The 23,951-nt window shown below is 40.3% G+C and overlaps 1 protein-coding gene across 2 annotated transcripts in view; it reads right to left on the bottom strand.

Moving 5' to 3' along the window:
- The window catches only part of ITGA6 (integrin subunit alpha 6), an 87,915-nt gene that overhangs the window by 27,446 nt on the left and 36,518 nt on the right, over positions 1–23,951 (bottom strand). For both annotated transcript variants that reach the window (XM_014478465.2, XM_070358458.1), the window contains exons 2-11: positions 19,049–19,173; positions 17,603–17,682; positions 15,562–15,817; positions 13,803–13,934; positions 10,518–10,728; positions 9,623–9,816; positions 9,392–9,480; positions 8,569–8,687; positions 3,025–3,123; positions 2,710–2,771 (exon numbers count right to left, since the gene is read on the bottom strand). In XM_014478465.2, the coding sequence (XP_014333951.2) occupies positions 2,710–2,771; positions 3,025–3,123; positions 8,569–8,687; positions 9,392–9,480; positions 9,623–9,816; positions 10,518–10,728; positions 13,803–13,934; positions 15,562–15,817; positions 17,603–17,682; positions 19,049–19,173 (1,367 nt within the window). The remainder of the gene's footprint in view (positions 1–2,709; positions 2,772–3,024; positions 3,124–8,568; positions 8,688–9,391; positions 9,481–9,622; positions 9,817–10,517; positions 10,729–13,802; positions 13,935–15,561; positions 15,818–17,602; positions 17,683–19,048; positions 19,174–23,951) is intronic.

Genomic DNA, 23,951 nt, shown 5'->3' with positions numbered 1-23,951 from the left:
AACAATAAGCTCACACACTCGGACGTGGGGAACAGATTTTAGATGTATTAACTCTTGCAGCTTTGTGCAAGTTCTGCTTTATTTGACTTAGAATTTCCCAATACCGTGGAAGCAATGGCAATAATTTCTCTTTCAATTTCTTCAGAGAAAAAAAGTTCTTTCTAGAGTGAAGTGAAAGTCACTCAGTTGTGTCCAACTCTTTGCAACCCAGGGACTAAACAGTCCATGGAATTCTCCAGGCCAGAATACAGTAGTGGGTAGCCTTTCCCTTCTCCAGGGATCTTCCCAACCCAGGGATGGAACCCAGGTCTCCTGCACTGTGGGCGGATTCTTTACCAGCTGAGCCACAAAGGAAGCCCAATCTATAGTGGGCTATTCATAAATAGTTGGTTAATGTAGGGGTAGTTATAGAAAATTAATATACATGGCATCAAGGGCAGCATTTATGCTAAAAGGAAGTTTGTAATTTATTTTGTATAAATGATTGATCTGAGGGAAGGTAAGAAATGTTCTGATGAGATTTCACATCTTTGGCAAACAGTGTGGTTTGAGAAGATGACCAATAGAATAAAAACATGTTTCCCTTCCCTCTCCCTGCCTAGTCTCTGTCTTTCCTGGTCTCTCTAGGCTGCTTCCAGACACAATGGTAAAAGGCCCCACGATCCAAGCCAGCAAGTGGAAGGGACCACAGTTGGGTAAAAACAACACAAAATCTGAGAGGGTGAGAGATTGGGAGAAATCATAAAATATGTTCTATTGCTGAAAGCCACACAAAGAACAGTATTTTCTATACTCAGTAAAATACCGGCTACTTCAAGAGCAAAGCGAAAGGCCACAGCTCCCCTGGGGGTGGAAAGTCCTAATACATGCACACCATACTGCAAGGTCTGCAGAGCTCATGGAGCGACCACAGAGTGGGAGGTGGCCCAGAAGAAAGGGCCTAAAAAGGTGAAGGAGATGAAGAAATCTCCTGAGGACAGTTTAAAATCTGGGAAGATGAAGGCCAAGTGGGTTTATGACAGCATGGATTGGGTGAAGGCAGACTATATATGAAGTTCTGGGATATTATAGAGGGATACCTTTTTTTCATAAAGAAAAGAAATACTCAAGGTAACATGGAGAAGCCTTGAGAAAACTCATTCCATCTCAAAGAGGAGTAAAAACTGAAAACCTTGAGAACCACCCTGTCTTTCCAGAAAGGTTTCCTTGGTGGCTCTGCTGCACTGGTATACCTAGCCGCTGGGACCACGGCTGACCCAGGAAGGAAATCACCTTTGCTCTGTACTTCCTCTTTGGGGAAAAGATGTCTTTAGATTCCTAGGCCCCCCAACTTTACTCTGGCTTACTCCTGAAGAGGTACAGCTGCTACTAAAACACACCAGAGAAGGCCTCAGTGATCATCACTATTGTGAGAGTATTAGTCCAGGTTCAATGCACGATACTGGATGCTTGGGGTTAGTGCACTGGGACAACCCAGAGGGATGTTATGGGGAGGGAGGAGGGAGGAGGGTTCACGATGGGGAGCACATGTATACCTGTGATGGATTCATTTTGATATTTGGCAAAACTAATACAATTATGTAAAGTTTAAAAATAAAATAAAATTTAAAAAAACAAACAAACAAAAAAAATTTGTCAAACCCTGTGGCAAAACTCCTGTCTTTCTTATTAAAAAAAAAAAAAAAAAAAAGCGAAGTAGAATAAGACCTTATGAATGACAACCTGCTTTCACCACCTTGAAAAAGAGAAACTCAGTCATGTCCAACTCTTTGCGACTCCATGGACTGTAGCCTGCCAGGCCCCTATGTCCATGGAATTCTCCAGGTAAGAATACTGCAGTGGGTAGTGATTCCCTTCTCCAGGGGATCTTCCCAACCCAGGGATCAAACCTGGGTCTCCTGCATTGTAGGCAGATTCTTTACTGTCTCAACCATCAAGGAAGCCCTTTCACCACCTTATCTCATCTGAACTCTGCCACAATCCTATGTAGTTAATTCCCACCAGAGGCATTTACTTTTAACTGATAGGAAAATAAAAACTCAAACATTATGGGATTAGCTCTGTGTTGAAGCACGGGATCCAGGAGAAGAGCCCAAGTCTCTGAGTTCAAGCCCAGTCTTCAGGTCCCCCCGGGCCCACCCTCAGGGACACAGCATGGGTGTTCTGGACCACAGAGGCCTCTGGGAGGGGACCCAGCAGCGAAGAGACTAGAAACTGACAATTTATTCAAGTAGGACTCGGGCTCCCGCGGTCACTCTTCTACAACCACCACCCGCCACCTTACAACCACAAAACCACCCTGCTTTTCAAAGACAGACATGGAGGAAACGGTTGTGGCAGCAAATGAGTACTTATCCAAGGCATTCATTCTGCCCTAAACCATCTGCTCTGGAAAATTCAAATCGGGACCAAATGCATTTTTTTCCTCTTGTGCTTTACCCTCCTGATTAAAAAGAAGATGACAGACAGACTTAGTTCTTTAAATCAGAATTTATGGACTCATGTTGGCCATTACAGTTTTGTTCGTCTAGTTATTTATTCAGAACTTTTCAACCTGGCAGACAGAAAAGATCTAATTTCAGTTGATTCACTGTGTTGTACAGCAGAACCTAACACAACATTGTAAAGCAATCATACTCCAATTAAAGAAAATTAAGCAAAATAAAGATGTTCAGATAAGCAAACAAACAAAAAGTACTAGGTACTTACTTATTGAAGGATTGTAACCGGTGGGTTTAGCAGTATATTCAAAACAGGCCTTAACCTTGAGGCTGTACAAAATCAAAAACACAGTCATTAAGAAATGCCTTACTGCCCTGGAAAAAAAAATCTCAACACGTTCCTCATCCTCATATCCCCCCAGGGATGACTGATGAGTAAAATGTTATATACCCACTTGACAAGATTCCTCTTCCCTTTCCCCATTTCTCTTAATCTTCCCCATGGCTCCTCGGGGCAACGGGGTCACCATAAAGCAGAGATATGAAACTGTGGGGGAAGAGTGGATACAGCGTAAATGCTCACCATATCCCACTAGGCGCCCCACAGAGCGTTTTCTGACGGAGATCAATTCTGTTGGGTGTTACTGTGATGGTTTGCTGAATATTAATCACAGGCCGGGATCTGAAGACAAAGGAGAAGACAAGCTCAGCCTTTTGCTATCTGGATGTAAGATGAGCTCACGCACTACACAGGCATCCTCAGATGCTGCATCTTAAAAACCACAGGAAAAACTGTTTCCCGATGATATTCCTGCTCCCCCGTTGCTAAAGAAAATAGCTGTTAACAGACATAATTTAAAACATGATGACGTGATACTTATAAAACTGTTTAAACATGACACATTCAAAATTATCAATTGTTTTATATTAATAATTTTAATATTAATGGAGTTTTTAAACTGAAAGAATAATATGGGCAATATGTAAAAAGTTCCATAGTTTTCAGGTGAATATGTCTCATCCCCACCCAAATTCTCAAGGAGCTTTGCATGTCCTTCCAGACATATCAGTCTGGTTCAGTTAAAAATACTATTTAAAATTAAATATAAAACAAGCATTTCTTTTTAAGTGGGAGTTTTTCATGCTTATTGGTCTGCATGTTGCTTTTTCTCATTCACATTTCAGAGGTCTTCTCATATCTCTACACACAAATCTAGTTGTTTCTCACAGCTGGTGGTGTTGCATATACCAATGGAACATCATTTATTCAACCAGTCCCTTAATCGGTGGACATTTATAATTCTGTAAGGCTTTCAGCTGACAAACATCCTTGCATATACATCTATGTACATGTATGTGTCCTAAGTTTATTCATCTGTTTATCTGTAGGATAAATTCTTAAGCAGAATTTCTGAGTCAAACAATATATGCATTTTTAATTCTGGGTAATCTTGCCTCCCCCTCAAAAAAAGCTCCAAAAAGGTTATACCAACATACATCTAACATTCTGGGGTGCTCACTACCAGGATTTCTACACATATGTGCATTTTAGTACTCTAGGCAAGTCCTGACCTTACAGGTCCCCATCTTACAATATCTGAGCTTCCTATCCTCCCTGGGACTCTGCTATCTCCAACCTCACGTGCTTGCTAGTACTGACCACAACTTTCCTACTGCCACAATATCTCTATAAGCAAAGCCTGGAATCCTTTATCCTTTCCTATCTCTGCCTTAACCCAACCTCACGGACACACAAGCAGCAGAATCCTACACCTTTAGTCCTTCTCACCATGTAAAATCATCATCTTTCTCCCTTATATATTCTTCCCTACCCACCACAGCCCAAGGGGTCACCAAGGGCCTATGGCTTGATCCCTGCACCACTGGCACAGGAACGCTAGGGTGTGGCGGTTGGGGTGTGAAAGGGCTGGGCAGACGGTACACCTCCCGCCTCTGGCACTCCCCACATGAACTCAGAGTGGCTTCTATGGTTCCATTGCCACAGGGATTCAGTCACACTGACTTCGGTGGGTTTGTGGTAAACCCAGCCATCCTGGAGAATAGTGTTCCACAGGAAAATGTATTCCAAATTCCTAAGGGCTAGTCTGAACTTCTGGAATCAATCTGTCTGTAGGCCAGACAGAGCGTGAGTACCTTCATGGGGAAGGCAGGAGCCAATAAAAGGGCAAATGATGCTCACATTTTTTTCATTTCCCTTTATCTTAATTGTTTCTCTTTCTATTGTTATTTTACACTGGAGATACTGCAGGTTTGGTTGCAGACCACAGCAATAAAGCTAAGACTGCAATAAAGGAGTCACTTGAATTTTTTGGTTTTCTATAAGTTATGTTTTCAGTATACTGTAGTCTATTAAGTTGCAAGGGAATTATGTCTAAACAATGTACCTGCCTTAATTAAAAAATATGTTATTGCTAAAAAAAAAGTGCTAATCAGCATCTGGGCCTTCAGGAATTCATAGCAGTAATATCCAAGATCACCATAATTAAAGTAATAATAAATGAAAAAGTTATAATAATAATAAATGAAAAATGTTACAAGAATTACCAAAATGTGACAGAGAGACATGAAGTAAACACATGTTGGGAAAATGACACCTTGCCACAGCCTTCAATTTTTTAAAAAACAAAAAACTGCCACAGTATCTATGAAGTACAGTAAAACAATGTGCAATGAAATGAGGTATGCCTGTAGGTATGTTTCTAAAGTTTTGAGAGCATATTTAGAAGGCAAAAAGTTCATAAATGTTTTAATACCAGTTGCTACAGATGCTAGAGTGTTTTACATATAATAGTACTAAGGCTTTGGTACGGCATACATTTCAAAATAAATATTTTAACACACACTTCTGCCTAAATCCTGTTTTTAAACATACAATATACACAATTTTCAGAGCACATTATATATGGAATCGTAAAAATGCCTTTTAACACATAAAGCAAATCTTACTGCTCAGCTGTCTTGTGTTTAATTGGCATTTACTTATTAAGTATCATAGTACTAGCATGATTTAGTGGAGACTGACATTGGGAAGATTTAGGTACCATGCCCTGCTCTCACAGGATCCAGGCTCAAAAGCACAGGCAAGTCCTGGGCTTCTGTTTTTATTTGTAAAATAGGAAAGTTATCTTATTAGCAAAGGCTTTTGAAATTCATTTTCATACTATCTATGAGGAAAGAAGGAACATGTATAGAGGATTCACAGTCAACCTACTTATGGGGACAGGAAAGTAAAGGTATTAAAATATCAATTACATACAGATACAAATATTTAACTGGCTAAAGACGTTATCTTCTGGGAAAGTCTTGGTAACCAACTTTTGTTACAGGAATTCAAGTCTTCTTGACACCAGAGGTATGTATCTCAAACTAGAAGTTCAAATTGCTTTTTGATGGAAACTGCTGAAGTAATCAAATGTTATACTATACTCTTCTACCTTTTAAAAATGTTGACTATTTTAAGGTTAATACCTAACACATGAACAGAGAGAAACAGGCATATAAAGGCAGTAACAGACATACATTCAAACTATTTTTTTATCTTCTTCCTTTGGCCTAATATTCCAGATACATTTTTCTCCACTTACTTTCACATGTCCCACTTTTGCCATCTGTAATGTCTCTTCTGGTTCTTAGCTTTCTCATAAAATGACTTTCATAGATCTTGCCATTTAACTAGAAGACTATTTTTCTATAGTATTTTATACCACATTATATAAATGCACAGTATATTCTGTCTTTTTTAAAGTAGTATTATCTTCAAAAGTATCCTGGTGTCATTTTATTATCCGCAGGGGTTTTGGTTAGTATACTCTTTTAGATACAGAGGCTACATCTACGCTTGGCATCCTTCCAGAAGAATACAGAGCAACGACAGTACCAAGTGTACACATGACATACAGATTATTTTTCGTTTAGGGTTTCACTGAACATCGCTGCCCATTTCTTTGAAAAGATTCTTCAGATAAAAATGACTGTAAAGCCAAATAGTTTTTTTAAAAAACAAACAAACAAAACCAATGAACCCAAATGGTTCATTTTCACCAATGATCAAAGAACTGCAAATTCAATCAAAAGATGAGATCACACCACAGTGGCAAAAATTAGATTCATCCTGTTGGGTGTCAGTAAAGGTGTGAGAAAATGGGCCCTCTGGTAGGTTGCTGCTGTGAACATAAATTGCTACAACTTTTCTGTGGGTATATGTAAGGGTTTCCCAGGTGGCTCAGTGGTAAAGAATCCATCTAGCTGCCAATGCAGGAGGTGAGAGTTCAATCCCTGGGTCAGGAAAATCCCCTGGAGGAGGAAATGGCTACTCACTCCAGTATTCTTGCCTTGGAAATCCCATGGACAGAGGAGCCTGGCAGGCTGCAGTCCATGTGGTTGGAGTCGGAGACTGACTGAGTATGCATATACACACATGATGAATACAAAAATGTGCTAACCTTGATCCCAGCAATTCTATTTCTAGGAATTTTTCTTTAAAAAAAATCCATTACATGGAGATATATATACAATACACCATCTAACACACTGTTTATAATAGCTAAAAGTCACAGACTATCTAAAAATTCCATCAACCAAAGACTCATTAAATGCGTATTATGGAATAACATTGAGCTTTTAAAAAGAATAAGATTGATATATCTGTATTAACAAGGAGAGAAAATGGAAGAGGTTGATTTTTACAAACCAGAATAGAGGAGAGCAGTTACAGTATGGCTGTTTGATGATACCCTAGAAGTGCAGAGAGACTCAAAACTATTAAAAGTTGTTTGATGGAAGGAAAGAATATTGGAAAACTTGCACTTAACTGCAATTCTGTATTAACATTTTATAAAAAAACAAAAAAAAGAATGTGCTACTTTTTAAATTAAAAAAAAAATGTTTTGCACAATTTTTCCTAGCAATTTCCAGCAGTGATGGAATTGTTGGGATAAGGCCACTGAGACACAGCTGATGGGCAAACCGCTGCAGCCTTTCTGGAGATCATTTTGGTTGAAGGAATCACAAGTCTTAAAACACACATGCGCTTCAACTTTGCAACTCACTTTCAGGAAGTTATCTTAAGGAAATAATCTAGGACGTGAAGAAAAGTAAGGATGCTTACCAGCTTTGTGTATCAAGGAAGTAAACCACCAAACCTGGAAAGCAATCTAACTGTCCAATGACGGTATGCTGCTGCTGCTGCTGCTGCTGCTGCTGCTAAGTCGCTTCAGTCGTGTCCGACTCTGTGTGACCCCATAGACGGCAGCCCACTAGGCTCCCCCGTCCCCGGGATTCTCCAGGCAAGAACACTGGAGTGGGTTGCCATTTCCTTCTCCAATGCATGAAAGTGAAAAGTGAAAGTGAAGTCGCTCAGTCATGTCCAACTCTTCGCGACTCCATGGACTGCAGCCTACCAGGCTCCTCCGTCCATGGGATTTTCCAGGCAAGAGTACTGGAGTGGGGTGCCATCGCCTTCTCCAGTATGACAGTATGGCAGTTGTTAAATAAACTATGACCCAAAATAAACAACACAAAATTTGTTAAATAAACACATGACCCATATGATGTCTCAGGCAACCGTTAACTTCATTTCAGAAAAGTACTCAATGACAGGGAAATAACCCACTATGCGTTATACTCACTCACAGAAAAAGGCCACTATTCATTACAAACCAGCAAAAGCAGGTTACAAAACTATATGTACATTACAATCTCAATTTTGTTAAACATAGGTGTATATTCACAGGAAAAAACCTAGAAGGATATAAACTAAAATTTTGGAGTTTCTTAATAGATGGTAAAATACAGTACATTCATTTCCTTCTTTAAATTCTTTATACGATCAAATTCTTTGTTTCAGTTTTTATAAATGTAAAGGTAAAAAATTTCCACCAGTTCTGACCTTTTAAAAAAATTAGTTCAAAATTATACAAAGACTTTACAAAATAGGTTTTTATTACATTGTTGTACTACTCTCAAGAGAAAAAAATATTCAAAACTCATACAAGACTTTGCCTTTGAAATACAGTTGTTACAAATTTCAATTCAAAATGTCAAAAAAAAACAACAACTCTAGTATAAGCAGATTTATCAAACAAGCTTAAAGCAAGAGATTACACACCTGAAAATAGTCACCGAATCTGAGAGGGAACCAACAGCAACATCAGGGTAGGAATTTCTATCAAGGTCCATGTTTCCAGCAATTGAATATCCAAAAAAGGGTGATTTACCCTCAAGAACCTGAAATGAATAGGGCATCAGATCGGACACCTGGCTACTAAAATAAGCCTTTTATTTATGCTTTGAAGATAAGTCTCTTTTGAACTGAAGTTAAAGAGTTTACTTACAAATTATATTAAATCACAACTGAATTATAAATAAGCATACACATGATCAAACATTTCATGCATTTTATTTTCACAGAAGTTACCTGATTTATGTTGTATCTCAAAAGACAAAGAGAATTTTTGATAACCTTATGTACCATATTAAGTCAATCAGTGTATTTCAAACCAAACTTCTCTTCCTGCCCTCCAAATGTCTTATTTTCCTCTAAAGCAATTTTTAGATTTTGGTATCTGATTCTCTATGCAATTACAATCATCTCTTATGTTTGTCCAGTTTCATCCCTTCTTAATATGCTACTAAAGGAAATATATCACATTCCATCTCCTTATGCTGCCAGGGTAGAACAGTCTTTTCCTTTGGCTTAGTTGGATTTTTAATTTACCAAAGAAATTTTACAGTTTAAAACAAGCAGCTCATTGCATTTAAATCTATTTACAAGCTATTTTCTAATACATATTTTTATAAAACCAAAGTTCATACAATTTTAGATTTGTAAGTAACACATGATTAGTGTGAAAATTCACGTAAATCTAAACAATCCATTGGAAAGAAAACTACTGAGACCTTAACTATAGAAATCCAAGTTATCTGGTTACCTGTGTTGGTTTGGTATTTATTCCATTCGCAGATCCATGGTAGATAAAAACCTTCCCCTTACCATCATAGGGTGCTCCAACCGCAATATCTGTTAACAACACCATGTTTTAACAAACGTCACATTTTAAAAGCATTCCAATACAATGTTTTAAAATATGTCATGAGCACTCACTATTTTAGACAATCACATAATCTATAAATCATGACCATTTCACAATCTATTTCTCTACCTGGGTAGCCATCTTGATTAATATCACCAATATTTTTGACTGCAATGCCAAACATAGAATCTTTGGTTCCATTAAGACGAATCGGCTTGACGTTATTCCATCTGCCTTGCTGGTTAATGTAGACATACGCTGCACCTCCAACTTCTCCACTTCTATCAAAATACTGTGGGGCTCCAATAACTATATCTTGCCACCTGAAAACATAATGAGGGGAAGAACTGTGAACCACTGGCCAAAATACCAGCAAGCTTAGGGAGAATCCCACATGAACGGGTACTAAGGACACAGAGATATGATAAAAAGGACCTCAAATCTGGTATTTATATCTCATCAATTGAAGTATTTTTTTTAAAAACTAGGTAGCCTCTAATAACACCCAAAGGAGAACATCAACAGTAAGAACTTGAAGCCAGTTTCCAAGTTACAACTATAGTGCAGAGAGACTCCCAGTGAAGATTCCACTCCCTTCCACCTTTGACCTTCTACCCAAGACCCAGATTGGCACCACCCACCACAGACCTTTTTATCGACTTTGTCACCAATCCCTACTTTCAACAGGACATTCTGGCTGCTCCAAAATCCCCTTAAGACACCACAGAACAGAACCACGTAGGTGTCATTTTTTTTTTTTAAGTTAAATTTTAACTCTCACAGACCCATGATCCTAGGACATAGTAAAAACTGAAGACTGAAAATGTAATCCTACATCCTAGGGAGGGTAACGAATGTCTGCTACCAAAATATAAGTGAGGAAGACTGATGGGATGGTAAAAATTTGGCAGCGGAAATATCCTTTCCATCAACTAACCTGGAAGGGTATTCCCTCTCAACACCTATAGCAGCCAGAGCAGCGATGAGCTCTTTGCAAATGTAAAATAACCTCAGCGGCTCTTACCCGTCTTTGTTGAGGTCCACCACTGCCACGTCATAGCCAAATGAAGAAGCCAGCCCTTCCCCATCAAATATGTGCTCAGGGAGAAGGTGCGCAGACTTCAGGTCTCTTTTAAGCAAAACCACCGCTCCACTATGATTGGCTCTAGGAGCACCAGACACGAAAGTGATCTCATCTTTGGAAACAATACCTTTCCCCGAGTCCAAAGAAAAGCCTAGAAAAACAAAACATGGTACTTATCAACTCTTGTTTTTCAGGAGGTATCTAACACTGGTTACTTCATCACTACCTGTCGTTTCCCACCACTCTCCTTCTGACCCTCCCCACCAGCTATCATATCTATGATAAGAATTACAGAACCAGGAGATTTGACTCAAGCACAAAATAGTAGGTATTTCCCTGTTAAGGCATTTTAAAAAAGCACCTGTGCTAGTTAGCATTTGTGTAACTTCAATCATGAAGCATACATGCTACTTAAGAATCAGTTCAAACTCCATTCCAATACTGAAACTGCTGTAAAAGGAGATCAAGCTAGATACTAAATTATCCAGGGAAAGTTACATCCTGTACACCAAGATGTAACCTGACATAGCATAACTGAGTGCCTATGGGTCTTGCTATAATGCAGTGATTAGTAACTTGTATATTCATCAATCTCTTTGGTCATCAGGCAATAAAAGAATGCTAACAACATTAATATACCACAGCCAGCATTTTACTCCTTAGGGCCAACTTAGTTCTCAGACACAAACATGCAAACAAAACCATGACTGATGAGATTTGAGAACCTAGCATAAACAATAGAGGTGAGCAAGTTGTCATCTGTATCAATTACACACTTGTTCAGAGGGCAGAAAAACATTAGAAACCTCATTATAAAGCATCAGGTAGGATGTCAGATTACCAACTGAGGTTAAATGGCAAGCAGACACAAATGTCCACGCATCAAAATTGTCCAAATAAAGCAAATCTTCCTATGTGAAGACGAGGCAGATGCAGAATACTATAAGCTCACCCTTTTAATTGGGTTTTATTTATGAAAAGCATCACCGCTACTGTTGCAGTTCTCAAATTGTGAAGCGTGTTGAAAAACAGGATACAAGTTTATAAAGGAGACACAATTGAATCCAGCTCTGGAAGCCATTCTGGCTGCAGAGCCTCAACTGCAGCATGCTTTTTGTGTGTGCTTCACTTGAAATGAAATAGAAAATAAAAAGATTTATGCTCTGTATGGATCAAAAAAAAAATTCTTAAATGACCATGACCAAGACCATTTATTTGTCATCTCAGAGGTCACAAACCTAGGTAGCTATTCATCATCACATCAGGGGATGTGTCGGGCTGCTCCCTGGGAGGCTGTGTTTTATAAACAAACTGATCGGGATCTGTATAGGAAACGCTGGTCAAAAACAGCAGGCCTGTACACATGCACGGGACGGAAGAGATTGAAGAAAAAGCAATTATGCTTGGTAAGAGGCACACCGGCTACTGCCGTGCTCGCAATGTTGAGGCCACTGCTGCATCCGGCAAGCCACCCTCTTTGCCAGCTTCCAAACCTCATGCAGATCATTTTCCTCCTAAAACCTGCTGATTTTTTCGAAATGACAGATGCACAGACAGCCAAAATGTAACAGTAGAAATGTGACACTATTCTCCCACCCGACCCAGTACCCGCTTTTGAGGAAATCCATTCTGAAAGTGGCAAATGTGTTTAATAAAAAAAAGTTTAATAGTTTCACATGTTCCAGTAGACACTAAGATAAAATCCACGGGCATCTATCTTATGAACCAAAGTGTTGGCTTCTTGACCAGAGCCATTAAATTGAAATGGCATAAATTAAGTAACTCATTTGAAGAGACTGTTAAAATTTATTCAATTAAAATATTGGTTTACTGAGAGTATTAATATTTACCTTGAAAAGAATTTTGCCCTGGAAAATCCTATTTAATAATTGAGACTGCAAACCACTCAGCCCTGTGTTCCCCTCCTGTCCTGCAAAGCCACTGAAAGCATTCACATACCCAGCTGCTTCCCACCCTGTCCCAATCATTTTTATGAGCATTTCTTCCCTTGGCTGGGGGAGTATTAATTGTGTGACCTTGGACTAGGAAATTCATTTCCCTCAGTGACAGGCATTTTTTCCCCCATCAGCAAAAGGAAAATAATATTTATTTTATAATATAGTTAGAACAAATAAGACCTATAAAGTAGTAATAGTGTGTGATTTATAGCATACAGTAGGTGCTTAACAAGTGGTAAGTATAAGTTTTCTCCATTCTATGTCTTCACATCAAATTCTTAATTTAGGGGTGGGGAGTTTCTGAAAAGTTTTTTTTAATTAACAGTATGTTTATACATATCTATATAATTAGAACAATTTTTAAAGAATATGTTTATTAATACCTTATTTAGAATTATTTTTAGATCTACACCCATTTTTTTCCCCTTTTTAACCTTCCATTGTTCTAGTAAGATCTCCAGCATATGGTACTTATCTATTTTTTAAAAAGAACAGGATACTATTTAGATTTAGTAGATTTTTTACATTTTTTTCCAAGAATTACACAGTAATTATTCTTTATGTCAACTCATACCAAGAATTAAAGCTTTTAAAAGCCTTTGTGTAATTACCATAATGCACATGAATAATTTAGGACACCCATTAGTAACGCAAACAAGCGTTAGGAGTTAAGGAATTGGCACTTAGACCACAATCTGGGTGTCCTCGGAGCTGCTTTAGCAGTGCGGCTCTGGCTCAGCTGGAAAGCCCCCATGCCACCTGCCAGGGGCCTTGTGGCAATCCAGAAGCGAGGCCAACCCCTGGAGAAGGGCAGTCACAAAGGATGGACCTGGAGGTCTTGACCTGCCACTTACGAGTAACTTCATAAATGTAGCTCTTCAAGAGTAGCTCTCCAAAAAGAGACTCTGAACGGAGAGGGAAGACAACTCGGCCTCTTGCTTACAACCACGCATGGTGTCATGGCTGCATGGACCACCTGGTGCGGGTTACAGAAGAGGACATTAGCTCGGGAAACAGACCTCCACGCAGGACAGAAGATTTTAGGAGACGGTAGGTTTCCTCCTGCTTTGAGGCAGCTCAGGTCATATACCCCAAGAATCAGTCAGAATACCTCAGGGATCACCAAGCTTTAAATTCCACTAAATGCAGCCACAGGCCCCCAGCCCCAATCTGGTCTTTTCTCAGCCTCACAGTCCAGGGTCCTGTGACAGCGGTGTCACACAGAGGCATCTGAGGAGGTAGGCATGTCATCTACTCTCGTTCCTACCTAAATAACTGTTAGCAGGAACAGGAACTAGACTTTCATCATGGTCAGTCTCTCCACCAACTTCATAAGGCCCATCTTCAAAGATGTTCATGTCAAAAAAAGTGTTATTCTTTTGCTCTACACGAACAATCCCTAAAAGAATGAAATGGTAAAAAAGAAAAAAAAAATGAAGATGAAACAAAATAAAATAGATGGTTCTAATAAACATTCCTGATGTTATCATTAAGTTCAGAAAGAAAAGTTTGGAGGAACAAAAGGCAGAAGATGACTTTTGAGGTTATTAAAGTTAAAAAATCCTGTTTGTGTAGATTTTTACATCAAACAAAATTGTTCTAGTAATAAAAAAATGCCCACGTGTTTTCATGAATTATCTTTATAATGCCATGAAAATGGAATTATAGATGGAAACTGGAATGTTTAATTAACTAAACCTACAGAAAACTCTTTAATTATATGAACCTGATATATTTTACATTTTCTGTAATCCTAAATCAATTTACCTTCTTTACTATGGTGTGAAAGCGAGATTAGTATTTTGATATTTTCTTCCAATCATTTTTAACCAGAGATTTTAAATTTTCAAAAAATTTTCAGACCTAATCATTTAAAAGAGAAGATCTCACGTAGTAAGTCCACGATATGATTTTAAGTGGTAACATTTTTAAGTCAGCATTTACAAAGCAGGCAAGAGATATTTCCCATAAATTAAAACATACATAATTGGTGGGTGTTTTTATTTTGTTTTACTATGTATGGCATCTCTTGCCAAAATAAAACTATTTCTAAATTCAGTGTGTTATTAGGTCAAGATAACCCAACAAATGCTGCTATGTGGAAGATTCAGCTGAGGGTGGGTAGCCTAAGGAAATTATTCCCAAAGGTTGCTATGAATGAACATACCCAGGAAGGTGTACAAGGACCATTCCTAATAGAAATCAAAACTCCGAAATTTTTGAATGAGCAATGAAAATTTTTCCCAAGATTTTTCTGACTATAGAAAATGTTAGAACACAGGATTTATTATAATAAATTTCTCCCCCAAAAATCTTATTTCTGAATCAGATGTATTTCTCTTCGCTATGAATTAGAATTAGGTAAATTGTCCTTTATAATAGAGCGGTTTTCTAAACCTGCTTAATTTCTTCAGAAGTTGAACTTTTATTATGGGGGCACTGACCATGTTCCTCCAGGCAAAAAAAATGTGATGTCGCGCCCTTCACCTACATCTCGAGATTATTTAAACAATACCATTCAACAACCTTTCCACAAGTTATCTGCGATCATCTCAAATTTTCCTAATTTCTCATCTGTCTTTCTAACTACCCTGCTTTATTAGCAAAACATAGCCCAAGTAATACATGACTAAAGAAATGTCTGTATCAATACAATATTATTTGTATACAACACCACTCAATTCTTCTGTTTTCAGATCCCTATGTGAAAATTAAAACTTTCAATTTCATGAGATAAGCAAATACAAAACAGCAAAACCTAATGCTAACTATATTTTTACCAAAGGAAGTTAATTAGTTATATGAATGTAAATTGCTGGCAGAAGGAAAAAAAATCTTAGAACATACATGTGACGATTGTTTTTAAAAATCAGAATTAAGATATGTTAGTAATCCTACTCTACTTCTATAATATAAAAAATGCCTTATGATACATTCTGTTTTAATTTAAAATGTACTAAATCATGGTGCATAGGCAGAAATTACGCAGTCATTCTCATCTCCATTTCTACAAATATCCGGCATACCTTTCCAGTTATAAGTGCCTGGGGCTCCAAACGCAATGTAATGGAAGTCTTTAGTAAAAGTAGCTGCTACACCTTGCTGGCAAGAGCCAAATTTTTCATGACCTCTCAACCGGCCATCACAAAAGCTCCAGTCTCCTCCATCCATATCATCTTCAATCCTGAGATTCTGACTTAGGACGTAGCACCTTCCAAAGATGTCTCGGGATTCCTGCTTCGTATTAACATGTTGTCTTTTTTCATATCGATGAGCACACGTCTGCAAGCAGATGAATAAAGTAGCTCACATGTGTTGGCAAACCTGACATTTTTCATTACAAACCAATGAAATTGTCAACAATTACGAGGTTAATTCTAAATGGGATGTTAAATGTGCCTCATCCTGAGACCAGGTCAGAAAACCAGCAAATATTCCCCAAAGTTGCAAGAAGGAGACCATTATCTAGCACAGGACTTCTGTCTTACCGTCACCCAGAGAATAATGCTGCAATCTAAATACTGAAGGCCAATCTGTAATCCCCTGGAGAAGGAAATGGTAACCCACTCCAGTACTCTTGCCTGGGAAATGCCATGGACAGAGGAGCCTAGCAGGCTACAGTCCACGCGGACGCAAAAGAGTTGGATATGACTTCGTGGGACTTCCCAGGTGGCGCTAGTGGTAAAGAACCTGCCTGCTAATGCAGGAAACATGAGAGACGCAGGTTTGATCCCTGGGTCAGGAGGATCCCCTGGAGGGCATGGCAACCCAGTCTAGTATTCTTGCCTGGAGAATCCCATGGACAGAGGAGCCTGGCGGGCTACAGTCCACAGGGTCGCACACAACTGAAGCAACTTAGCACACATGCACACATACGACTCAGTGTTTAAACGACAACAGTCTGCAATTCACAGGCAATTTATGTGTAAATTTACCTGTCACATAAACAATGGGAAACACCTTATTTCATCTTCTCAATTTAATTGGCTTTTAGTGGCTACATAAACCTTGTGTGTATTCATGAAAAGAAGGAACATGTTTCAGGGGAGAGAAATCATGGACATATTTTCACAGGAATTGGGCTAAAACAAAGGCATTTTCCTTTTATCCATACTATTTCCTCATAATCAATCCTATCTTAACTTATTCTTTAAACTCTGAGATTAAGTTTATTTTCAAAGGCAGAGAGAAGCCTTTTAAAAAGGCAGAGAAAAATCATACTGCCGGGAGAGACTAAATAAACTCTAATTTTCACATATGGATATTCATGGCCACCCTCCATATAACACAGGCTGAAAATACTTTACAATGTCCAAGTCAATATCCTATAATGCATCTTCTCAGATGTAAAAATTCAATACTTGGTAAAATTCTCATTTTTCTCAAAATTCTACACAAATTTGTTACAGCAACCAGATTTTGAAAGAGACGGAAATTTCATCGTGATCCAGTCTGGCACCTCCAAGGCCACCTAACACATTCCATCGAACAACCCTTTTTTCTCGGCTACCACTTCTATCTGAAGTAGCCCAGAAAATAAAGAGTTTAAAATGATCTGATCCTTACTTTGCATGGCCATTCCCATATTTTTGTAACTCATCTATAATAGCTGCATAGTTCCTAGGGCAAAAACCATGTACGGATGATCTGATCCTTACTTTGTACGGATGATCTGATCCTTACTTTGCATGACCAGTCCCATATTTTTGTAACTCATCTATAATAGCTGCATAGTTCCTAGGACAAAAACCATGTACGGTTTTGCTTTGCTTTTTCAAGACCACCTAAAGTTGTAGGGACATTCAGTAAAGGCTTTTAAGTAAGGTTTTTGGATCTAAACGTTATAAGGAAAAGCAGCTTGTAGAGCCGTTTCAAAGTAAATCAGGAATCACAGAAAAAGTAATGGTTTGATTTCCTCTTGACATCAATTCCTGCTGTATAGCAGTCAGTTTTCTAGAATGTACACTCTAGGCAGGCGGAAGCTGTCTGCTCTGTTCACTGCTATAAGCCCAGCACTAGCACACAACAGGCACTCAGCGCGGAATGGACACATCTCTCTATACTTACCACAACTTTGCCGCCTGGACCCTGGCTTTGGACAGTGACTCCCATCCACTGATCTTCCTTGCTTTCCGATGAAGGGTCAGCTGCGGAGAAAGCAGCATAGGTCACACACACAGCTAGGACTTCAAAGCTACTGCAACAGGCCATGAACCAATTAATGAGCAAAAATGTAAGAAACAGCTTCTAAACTGCCTTGATTCTAAGTCTAAGTACTTAGTAAGTGCAGTTACTCAATCCATAAAAATTACTTTCCATCTTAAGAAAACAGGTGAGTGGTTATTGGTATGAATGTTTCACCAAATTCTTTACATAAAATATATAATTCTACCTGGTGGCCCCTCACCTTCTGACACCCAGAGTCCCAAGTACAGAAAAGACCCTCCAAACTAACAAAAAGGGAGTTACTTCTCTACATACCCTCAAATGTGTTACCTAATAGCATGAAATTTGCTTTTCTTTACTGGAGATGGGAAAACAAGGCCTCAGATCCACTTTCTATCTTTCTATTGATGAAAAAAAGTAAAGTGATATATTTATTTTTACCTCCTCCTTCCAAAAAGGAGAGAGGGAAACCAAAAATCTCACCGCGTGCTCTTCAGCATCAGTTTGAGCCTACTGTATAACCCTACATCCAAAATTTTGCCTTCCTTAATGAGAAGGCAGGCATGATTTTCAATTTTGAATCATTACGAAAAGATCAAAATTAAACAACTTTAGGTAGGCAGAAGGAAAAATGCCAAAATGTTAAATAAATAGGGATTATCTCTACATTATCTGTGGGTTTGGGTTTCTTTCTTTATAGTTCAATGTTATTTACAGATTTCTCACAATTAACATATATTATTTTCCAATCAGTTAAAAAAATTGTTGCTAAAAAGATTAAAAACAAACAAACAAACAAGAGAAGAACATAAACATGAAGCTGCAAATCTGCGTCGACCAAGAATGCCAAGTTAGGCTTGGCTGCAGCTTCTCAGGACACCAATTGCTCTGCCTACCACACAGTCTATACAAAACAAGCCTCTATCTGAGACAGTAGGGAAATTTTATCCATGTCGTCCAGCTCTCATTTTAGAGAGATCTTATATTTAACAGCCTTTCTCCCTAATATTTTAACAGCAAATGAGAACTTTTGGCTGCTGAGTACAAGATACACATTCAATTTTCTGAACCATTTTTCAACAGTCTCCTGTAGAACCTCAACACATCACTAGGTGGCAATATCAATACACCATACCAGTTTGGAAACCAGGGTTGGGGAGACAGCAAAAACAGGGCAGCCAAAGTGACTTAAAAGTAAATGTTTTCAGGGCAAGCAAGAAACAGTCAAGGCCCATGCAATTAAGAGAGGCCTCCTCTCCAAGAATAAATGCTTGTCCCCCTCTTTCCTTCCTCTTGGAAAGGCCAAGTGGGTTGGCCAAAGGAACACTGAGCAAGCACAGAACACACCGTCGTTATCAAATTCAATTCGCGTGCACGGCCCCCGGGAGGTGATGTCGCAGCTGTACAAGCCTCCTGTTCTGTTGGCCTTCTGCAGTGGAAGGGCCACTGCACGGGGAGCCCCCACGAGCAATCTGTTGACGAAACAGAGAATTTGGAGATTTGAGCTGAATATGCATTTAACATTTAGAGACAGAGCCAAGAGATACTGGAATTATTCTCTTGTCAAAAAGCCGCCTAATTCTCTGCCAGTTTAGGTGGTGAGAGAGAACAAAGGCAGAGCCCGTGGCACACAAACAAAGATGCAAGTAAAGCACAAGAAGAGGGGTTGTTGAAACAGGTGAAAGATACGCCCATCTCTCACAGTATCAGCAGCTCGCTGCCGGGCACAAGTCTGGTGTTTTAGAAGACACTTTCCACAGAGCTTGCCCCCTACACCTAAGCCAAGGACATCACAAGGAACTCAGACAAAACAAACACTCCCTCACTGGGGGAGAAAAATGGTCACATTAAACTGAAATGATAATACGTCTGTTTCTAACACTGTGTCTTCTTAGGGTGGGGGCTCAGGGTTCAAAGGTAATTTTTGAATATCCCCCAGGTTTCCAGTTTATATACTGTTTAGTTGATTAAACCAGGTGGCCACTGGACTGAGGTGGGTCTAAGGCTATGGCAGCCTATGGAAGCAAACTGAAATCCCAGCCCGTAAATGTCTCAAGGTTACAAAACCAAACCCAAGGGCAACCGATCACAAACAGGCGCACCCAGACGGTAAGCCAATCGAATCATTTCCTCGCTTTGCTTCCTTACTGTCCTTACTTTCTGTGTCTTTCCCTGCTCCTGCTGGTTCGACACTGCTAGGTTTGCACTGATTTCTGCTCAAATAAACTTGTCAAGTTTTTAATATGCCTCAGTTTACCTTTTAACAATTTAGATTTGGAACCAAATCTTTGCCCGAGACACAACTCGACTGAATTACTGTTTTGTAGCCTCTTTCTGCATCAATTCTCACTTTCTGGTACTTGGTCATCTTGACAAGCTCTTCTATCATCCAATCAGTCTCCACCAAGGATTCAGGGATGGTCTGAGAGTACCTTCTATGCAGTAGGCACCACAATGTTCCCTCTCCCCTCCCACCTCACGGTTCTTGCCACCTCCAGTAAGACAGGATTCTAAGCTAAACCCACAATCCTTAAAAGTTGACTGCTTCTCAGCCAATGGGATCTTTAAAGATCCACTATCTTTCTGCTGTGTTCTTTTGCTAATGCCTTTATTTTTTTAATTGAAGGATAATTGCTTTACAGAATTTTGTTGTTTTCTGTCAAACCTCAACATGAATCAGCCATGGGTATACATATATCCCCTCCCTGTTGAACCCCCCTCCCATCTCCCTCTCCATCCCACCCCTCTAGGTTGATAGAGAGCTGCTTTTGAGTTTCCTGAGCCATACAGCAAATTCTGTTGGCTACCTATTTTACATATGGTAACGTAAGTTTCCATGTTACTCTTTCCATACATCTCACTCTCTCCTCCCCTCTCCCATGTCCATAGTCTATTCTCTATGTCTGTTTCTCCACTGCTGTCCTGTAAATAAATTCTTCAGTACCATTTTTCTAGATTTTGTATATGTGCATTAGAATACGATGTTTATCTTTCTCTTTCTGACTCACTGCACTTTGTATGATAGGTTCTAGGTTCATCCACCTCATCAGAACTGACTCAAATGTGTTCCTTTTTATAGCTAAGTAATATTCCATTGTGTATATGTACCACAACTTCTTTATCCATTCATGTGTCAATGGGCATCCAGGTTGCTTCCATGTTCTAGCTATTGTAAATAGTGCTACAATGAACAAATGAACAATGGGATACACGTGCCTTCTTCAGCCCTGGTTTCCGCAGGGTTTATGCCTAGAAGTGGGATTGCTGGGTCATATGCTGGTTTTATTCCTAGTTTTTTAAGGAATCTCCATACCATTTTCCATAGGGACTATATCAATTTACATTCCCACCAACTGTGCAAGAGCGGTTTCCTTTTCTCCACACCCTCTCTAGCATTTATTGTTTGTAGACTTTTTAATGATGGCCATTCCGACAAGTGTGAGGTGACATCTCATTGTGGTTTTGATTTGCATTTCTCTAGTAATGACCAATGTTGAGATTGGCCATCTATATGTCTTCTTTGTAGAAACATCTGTTTAGGTCTTTCGGTTGCTAATATCTTAATTACCATCAGTTTTACAGTCTTTGGGGTCTGGCTAACTGACAACAAGGAAAAGAAATAAAGAGAAAAGGATATACACAAGACACTGGATAGAGAGAAACAGAGCTGAAAGAGCAACCAGGCTAGAGCTGGGAAAAACAGCTGGGAACACAAATGTAAACCAACAGCCAACTCCCAAAACAGAAAAGCCAATCCTGGCCTTCAAGAAACTCATAACTCTCAGATGCAAATAACAAAAACTAAGACAAATAATTATACCACCCTCTCCCAGCTCAATGACAGACAGGCCTTATTGCTTTTGTCTTTGCTATGATCCCAATAAAGGATTTAACATACTTTCTTTTAAAACCAATGCAGTGCAGTAGGTACAAGGAATAAAAATGCACTGAGAAAACAGAGAGGGCTGCCAGACTCTGCCAGGGAGAGCCAGTGAAGCAGACCTTACTGAACACTGGCAGACTCACTCACATGTGAACCCGGAGCCCTAGCACCATCCTTCCCCCGAGCCCCTCGGATGGCAGCACCATCAGCCTCTACCTCCAATCTGTCCAGCATTTACAGGATGAAGTGGCACACTCCAAGGTACAGAACTGGAAGAGACACTGGGCAGGACTTCTGGGCAGAGCAAGGCCAAGGGCTGCTATCCCACACCTATTTCGTTAACATCATCCTTGCTTGATCCCAGGGATTGAGACCAAGAGCTGCAAGGTCAACTAGCCTAGACCCTGTGAGTGAACAAGTTCAGTGACTCAGCAAGGGTGAAGACGGAACCCTGTCCAGGTACTGGGAGGGATAAGCAAACTGCTGGGGTCAGAAGCACAACATGTGGGCACTGGAAGCACTGGAGAATGTGTTCAGCCCTCTAACTCTACAGATGAGAACAGAGGCTTTTGGGAGGAGGGCAAGTACTCTCCCCTAAGGTCTCCTAGGTAGCTGAGAGTCAGGGAAAAAACTACTTTGGAGCCATGTTCTCTCCATTCCTTTAAATTGCTTCCTAGGAAATAAAACCCAGGATTTCTCAGGTGTTTACAGTCCAGCTGGAAGGGCAAAACCTACACAAGTGAAACACTGAAACAAAATCGGTTTCCTTTCCTGACAGATTTAAGACCAATTCAGAAAGTGTGAGGGAAGGCGGAGCATTTTTGCAGCTGGGTGGGGTGAAGGTCCGGAGGAGATTTCCTATAAAGGTAATGATGACTCCAAGGGAAAGGCGGGAAAGAGCAGGCCAGGAGTTCCAAGGTTATTACAGTGTATCTTCTCTGACCACTTCCTCTCCTCATCCCCGCCCAAGGAGCCTGGCAAGCTACCCCAAAGGCAGGTATTGGGCTTGTTATTTCCAGTTGACCGGCCTTGCTCATTCCTTCGTTTATTCATTCCACAAACATTTAAGAGCCTCCTAGGATGAGTAAGAATTGCCCCCTGTCCTTGCCCAACCCTGGCCCTGCGGAAGCCAGATCCATTATCTTTAAATTGCAGGGAGGTAGAAGCCATGCCACGGTGGGGCAGAGTGCTGTGCCTGGTCCAGAGGGCGCTAAATCTGCCCCAAGGAAGTGTCACCTAGAGATGTCAGAGCTGGAGGTGGCCCGGTGAGGGGCATAGCACGTGCAAAGGCTGACAGGGAAGGAGCCAGAGTTAATGGAGGCATAAGAATCGGCGATGCAACAAGAAGGGGATGGGCATCCTGGTCTGTAGAGCTCCAGGTTCTGGTGCAAAGGGCCACAGAGGCGCACCTGCCGAGCAGGCTGGCTTCCGCCAACCCTTTAGCCCAACAGGTGCTTCCGGGTTTCCTGTTGTTGACAATGCTGCGGAGATTGTTCCATTTACACAGACAATCCTTCAGATCAAGCTGCTCCCTCCAGCTCCTTCCGGCCACGACCCCACCCCCACCCCCCAGCTACCTGGGAGGACTTCTGCCTCTAGGTACCTGCAGATTTCCAGTTTCCCTGACCCTCTAACACACAAGCATGACAGACTGGCCCTTCAACTCCAGTTTGCTGGCTGGTTATAGGAGCTGTGGCAGCAAAAATTTCCCTTGTGCTATAAATGCCAAGCTCCTATAGAAGATTTTGGGGTGGGGGGACAACACGGAAGGAAAAGAAAACTTGACACAACGAGAGAAACGTGCCTCTGGAAAACAGTTGTCACATTGTCTCCTGTGTTCCCAGCCCTGTCCTTTCTCCCAGGTCCCTGCTGTAACTGCACCCCATTCCGTGAAACCCACACTTAGAGGAAAATCAGGAAAACAAAGGGGAGGGCAGGTGGAGCTCAGTCAGATAATATCAGAGTCCTAGAAAAGGTAAGGAAGCACTTTGATGGAAGAACCTGGTACCCCCCCTCCCCCGCATCAAAGTCAACAACAGACAGGTGTCTTAATCCTCAAGGTAAAGTTGCCCTTGTTTGTTCAGGAACTAAGCAAATTCTGATTTCTGCTTAGAACCAGCCTTCGTCACAAAAGATCACAACCCATTCGCTAAGGCTATGCCTGGCAAGGACAAAGAAATGAAAACAGAGCTGTATGTACCCAGTCAATGACATTGGCCTGGTGCAACCCCTCTACTTCCTAATTAAGTCTTTTAGGACCTGGGCACTGGCCTAAGCCAATCAGAACCAGCCAGCTCCTGGGATAGCACAGCAAGTGCAGCTCTAGGAGGGGCAGCTTGAATCTGGGGGGAAGACTCGGGCCACATC

The sequence above is a fragment of the Bos mutus genome, chromosome 2, assembly GCF_027580195.1.
Source record: "Bos mutus isolate GX-2022 chromosome 2, NWIPB_WYAK_1.1, whole genome shotgun sequence".
NCBI classification, from domain to species: Eukaryota; Metazoa; Chordata; class Mammalia; order Artiodactyla; family Bovidae; genus Bos; species Bos mutus.
This window is presented reverse-complemented; position numbering and strand designations above follow the sequence as displayed.